This window comes from Orycteropus afer, unplaced genomic scaffold (genome assembly GCF_000298275.1).
Source record: "Orycteropus afer afer isolate SDZICR_OR568_19922 unplaced genomic scaffold, OryAfe1.0 scaffold00471, whole genome shotgun sequence".
Classification (NCBI taxonomy): Eukaryota; Metazoa; Chordata; class Mammalia; order Tubulidentata; family Orycteropodidae; genus Orycteropus; species Orycteropus afer.
Window position 1 is genome coordinate 1,426,463 of NW_006922058.1, and position 5,737 is coordinate 1,432,199.

Below are 5,737 nucleotides of genomic sequence, written 5' to 3' on the forward strand. Positions count from 1 at the left end.
CTGTGCCTGCGGTCTGGGGTACGGCTGGGCTGGGAACCCACACGTCCCGGTCCAGATGAGTCCACTCGGTCCTGTGGCTGTGGTCTGGGGTGGAGTGGGGCTGGGAAACCACATGTCCCTGTCCCAGTGAGACCGCTCGGCCCTGTGGCTGTGGTCTGGGGTGGAGTGGGGCTGGGAAACCACACGTCCCTGTCCCAGTGAGACCGCTCGGCCCTGTGGCTGTGGTCTAGGGTGGGGTGGGCTGGGGAACCCACGTGTCCCTGTCCGAGTGAGTCCACTTGGCCCTGTGGCTGCAGTCTGGGTGGGGGACAGAAGGTCCCCAAGAAGATGAGAGTCAGGGGCCAGGGCTCAGGAGGCAGATGTCCCCAGGGTTGTACACTCACCACCTGACAACCTGTCTGTGTCCTCAGGACCCCTGTTTTGGTGCCTTGCTGGAATACTGCGTCACCAATGGTGTTTACACAGGCTGCGACCTGCCACCCGAGCTGCAGTCCCTGCAGGAGTGAACAGCAGGCCCCGCCTCTCACCAGCCCCTGGCCCTGCACCCCACCAGCACAGCCCGCCCCACCGGTCCTGCCCGCTCCCTGCTCCATGGCTTAGCCGCGTGAGCACATCTGCCGTGCAAACAAGATGGAAGGCATCAGCCTCTGTGTCCTGTGGGGGTTGCTGCCCTTGCCCCGTGCCGACTGCTCTTGCACTCTCATCTGCAGCTGTGACTAGACCCCGGCTCTGTCCTCAGCCCAGCGGGAGCCAGAGACTCAGGAGCTCTTTAGTGGATGTGGACTGGCTGCCATGCCCTGTCCCCACCTAGAGACTGGCTCCCAGCAGACCGTGTGTCTGCAGTGTGACCCTGTGACTTTCCCAGCCCTGCATGCACACCTCCTGCTTCAGTCATGTGGCGTTCAGCCCCCCAGATAAAGGCTCAAGTGGGACTCCACAGCACCCTGCCCCTGGTTCTGGTGTAGGGGAGTGTCCCTTCACAGCTCCTGCTGGGAGGGGAGGGGATGCTGTCACCGGCCTACCAGGCCTCAGTAGCACCCAGAGGCCAGGGTGGAGCTGTGGTTAGGCCACGTGCCTGTGTCAGCACCAGCTGTGCCACTCAGGCGGGTGGAAGACAGGAGGGGGCCTCTCAGCCTGGGCAGGATCAGAACCGACCCACTCAGAGCTCTGCAGCGCGATGCCTGCTATCTAGAGTGCCAAGTCCACAGCCGGGGACGGTGCAGCAGCACCTGTGCCCAGGAGACATGGCCAGAACTCGGCAGGTCATTGAGGGCAGCCCCAACCTGCCTGGCTGGGCCACTGATCTCCAGCCGCCCCCAGCACCTGCCAGACAAGGGTCCAGGAGAACAGGGACGGTGTCCACCCTGCTGCTGCCACCACCCTGCACCTAAGCTCAGGCCTTCCACTGTGAAACCAGCCTCTTCCAGCTTTACCCCAGAGAAAGGTGCCTGTGGTCACTGCCAGGAAGAGCAGCCAGTACTATGCAAGAAGGAACGACAAAGCCACACACTCAGTAAGCTCGGTCACATCACACAAGCTGCGGTGGCAGCAATGGCTGCAGCCCAGGGTGTCCCACACCCCATCCACCAGAGGCTCTGGAGTGCTCTCTGTTGCAGGACAAGGCCCTTGCATTGCAGGGGAGGTAGGAGAGCATTGGCCCCCACAAGGGGTCCTCTGAGGGGTCCCCCTTAGCCTGATGGGTCACTGGGGGATACATTCAATCCTTGGGGGCCCACAAGTGCTAAAGGTACCTTTATAGGTGGTGAAGTGAAGTGAAGTGAAGGTGGATGCCCCAAGCCTGCATGTCCCCCAACCTAGATTCAGGCCTGACTGTCCCTTCATGGCTCCAGATGGGTGATGCCCAACGTGACCTCAGGTGTGCTGGGATCAGGGTGGGTGCATCTGTGCAAACCAAGGTCATGGAGGACCTACAGGCATAGAACATGGCTCGGCTTGGCAGGAATAGCTGGTTCCACCAAGGTTGCTGTTGCTGGTCAACAAGCCTGGGTCTTGGATGGATGGTCACTCCGGCAGACAGTTGTCCTCGGGTCCTCACAGCCCCACCCCACCTATCCTGGCAACCACACCTCCACCCCTGGAGCTGGAGGGTCCAGGCGGGACACGGGGGGCACTGGGACTGGCAAGCTGGGCCCTGGGTAGGATGGGGGGGGCTCTTGTGGGGCATGGGTCCAGGCCTCACCAGGTTTTCCGGACGCTTCTCCAGAGACGCTCAGCGCAGGGCCTTGCCAGCCCCTCCGGGGCCCTGGAAAGGCCAGGTTTTGTGGAGGGAAGAGGAAGGCAGAGCTGAGCCATCGGGGAGGGAGTAGGAGCAGATGGCTGAGGCACAGAGCGTCAGTTCTGGGCCCACTGCCACCGTGCCAGCCCACATCCGTGTTCCTGTTCCCATGGGCTGCTGGGCACGCCAAGGCTAGGGACACTGCAGCTCCCTGGGGATGCAGGATGAGCAGTGGCCAGATACAGCAGTGTCTGGGTGACGTGGGCTGTGCTCGCAGGGCCAGGGCTGTGGTCCATCTCCTGAGGGGGCACTTAGGTCGTCTCCACCTGAGGCTGGGCACTCCCAGGAGCAGCAAGGTCGGCCCACAGGCCCCAGTCCCAGTGAGTGGCTGGCCATCTGATGTCTGCTACAGCTTCTGCTAGTCCGAGGCCAGGTGCTCTCCCAGCAGAGGCCTCGGGGAGCAGGAAGTGGGGGTGGGGGTGCCTGGCCATAGCTCTGCCCAGCTGTGTCTCCTTGGAGTCCTGTCAATGAAGGATCCTGGGGTGAGTGCCCCACATGGCATTGGTTACTCAGAATCGCTGGACAGCGACTCAGATACTGAGCAGTCAGTGAGTAGTGGTTAGTGGACGCTCAGTGGTCGTTCAGCAGTCACCTGGCAGTACTGGCTGGCAGGTGGGCACATCGGGAAGCCCCAAGAAGGTATCATGCATCCTGGTGTCGTGTCTGGGAGACGAGGTACCCAGGAGCGTTGCCCAGACACCACCCTACTGGCCACATCCCTTGTCCTCAGCCAGTGCTCGGAGCCCAGGGCCTGTGGCTCTGAGGTCTGCTACACTGCCAGTGGCGGAGGCCATCAGTCTCTGCTGGCAAGCTGACAGCAAGCTGAAGATGAGGGGTTCCTGGAATGCCAGGAAGGAACAGGTCGCTTTTGGCCAGCCTCACCCTGCAACACTGGCTCCCATGCAGCCATCCTCTCACCATCCACTCTGGTGATGTGGGCCCAGCACAGCCATACCCACAATGCACTGGGTACCTGGGCACAGCACAGCCATACCCACTGCACTTGGTGTCTAGATGTCACAGATGTGGGAGGATCAGCAGGAGAAGGTGTGGGTGGCCATGCCATGAGGCATGGCCACGGGCACACCAGGGCAGGACAGTGCAAGGCTGGGCCCCCAGGTGGGGAGGGGGGTGTCAGGCGAAGAGACAAGGAGAAGAGCTGGTGCTAGACAGAGGGGCTCTGTGGGATGAGAGGAAGCTACTTGCACTGGAGTTGGCTGCATGGCCCTCGCTGACCTCTGTGCTTGGCTGTCCCATAAATAAAATGGAAAACAGTGGCAGCACCCATTGATCTCAAAGTTTTGTTTTTAAATGCTCGTGATGCAATTGCCAACAAACCAAACCCATTGCCACAGAGTCAAGTCCAGCTCACAGCACCCCTAGAGGACAGAGTAGAAGTGCCCCATGGGGTTTCCAAGGCTGGCTGTGTGGGGGCAGTTGGCCAGGGCTTTTCTTCTGTGGATCGGCTGGTGTATTTGAATCACCAACCTTTTCGTTGCAGCCAAGAGCCTACCCGCTTGCTACCAGGACTCCTTTTTTGAAAATACAGTGTTGTTACATGCCATTGAGTTGTCTCTGACTCATAGAAACCCTATGTACAAGAGAATGAAACACTGCCTGGTCCTGTGCCAGCCTCACAATCCTTGCTATATCTGAGCCCACTGTTGCAGCCACTCTTATCAGCCCATCTCATTGAGGGCCTCCCATTCTTTCATTGACCCTCCACTTTACCAAGCATGACATCCTTCTCCAGGGAGTGGTCCCTTCTGACAATATGGCCAAAGTAGGTGGAACAAAGTGTGGCCATCCTCACTTCCAAGGAGCATTCCAGCTGCACTTTCTCCAGGACAGATTTGTTAATTGTTTTAGTCCATGGTACTTTCAGCATTCCTTGACAACACCACAACTCAAAAGCATCAAGTCTTCTTCGGTCGTCTTTATTCATGTGCAGCTCTCAAAGAGGTGATTGAAAATACCATGGCTTGGGTTAGGCGCACCTTAGTCTTCAAGGAGACATCTTTGCTCTTCATTACTTGAAAGAGGTCTTTTGCACCAGATTTGCCCAGTGCAATATGTCATCTGATGTTTTGACTGCTGCTTCCATTGGTGTTGATTGTAGAACCAAGTAATATGAAGTCTTTGACGAGTTCAGTCTTTTCTCCATCTGCACTGATACTGCTTATAGGTCTAGTTGTGAGGATTTTTGTTTCCTTTATATTGAGGTATAATCCATACTGCAGGTGTAGTCTTCAATCTTCATCAGTAAGTGCTTGAAGTCATCCTCACTTTAAGCAACCAAAGTTGTGTTGTCACCTTATCACAGGTTAATGATTCTCCCTCTAATATCGATGCCATGTTGTTCGTCATATAGTCCACCTTCTCAGATTATTTGTTCAGCACACAGATTGAATATGTATGGTGAAAGGATACAACCCTGATGTACTCCCTTCTCGATTTTAAACCATGCAGTATCTCATATCTCATGCAGGTTCCTCATGAGTACAATTAAGTGTTCTGGAATTCCCATTCTTCTCAATGTTATCCATAATTTGTTATGATTCACACAATCAAATGCCTTTGCATTGTCAATAAAACACAAGTAAATATCTTTCTGGTATTCTTTGCTTTGAGCCAAGATCCTTCTAACATCAGCAATGATATCCCTTGCTTCACATCCCTTTCTGAATCCAGCTTGCATTTCTGAAAGTTCTCTGTCAATATACTGCTGCAACTGTTTTTGAATTATCTTAAGATTTTACTTGCATGGTATCAATGATATTGTTCAATAATTTCCACATTCTGTGGGATCACCTTTCTTTGGTATGGGTACAAATATGGATCTCTTCCAGTCAGTTGGCCAGGTAGCTGTCTTCCAAATCTCTTGGCATAGCTGAGTGAGCGCCTCCAGTGCAGGGTCCGTTTATTGAAACATCTCAATGGGTATTCCATCAATTACCAGAACCTTGTTTTTCACCAATTCCTTCAGTGCAGCTTCAACTTGCCCCTTCAGTACCATTGGTTCTTGATCATGTGTCACCTCCTGAAATGGATGATCATCTACCAGTTCTTTTTGGAATAGTGACTCTGTGTATTCCATCCATCTTTTGGTGTTTCCTGCAATATTCAACATTTTGCCCATGGAATCTTTCCATATTGCAATTTGAGACTTAAATTTTTTCCTCAGTTCTTTCAGCTTGAGAAATGCCGGGCGTGTTCTTCCCTTTTGATTTTCTAACTCCGAGTCTTTGCACATTTCATTATAATAATTGACTTTGTCTTCTTGAGATGCTCTTTGAAATCTTCTGTTCAGCTCTTTTATCCTGTCGATTCTCCCATTTGCTTTAGCTACTCTCTGTTCAAGGGCAAGTTTCAGAGTCTCTTCTGACATTCCACTTTGGTCTCTTCTTCCTTTCCTGTCTTTTTAATGACCTTTTGCCTTCT

The 5,737-nt window shown here is 54.3% G+C and overlaps 1 protein-coding gene across 1 annotated transcript in view; it reads left to right on the forward strand.

The window, feature by feature from the left end:
- Positions 1-506, forward strand: part of MOV10L1 (Mov10 like RISC complex RNA helicase 1) — a 75,624-nt gene extending 75,118 nt beyond the window's left edge. Inside the window, exon 26 of the mRNA XM_007954761.1 lies at positions 411-506. Coding sequence (XP_007952952.1) covers positions 411-506 — 96 coding nt within the window. The remainder of the gene's footprint in view (positions 1-410) is intronic.
- Positions 507-5,737: the final 5,231 nt, after the last annotated feature.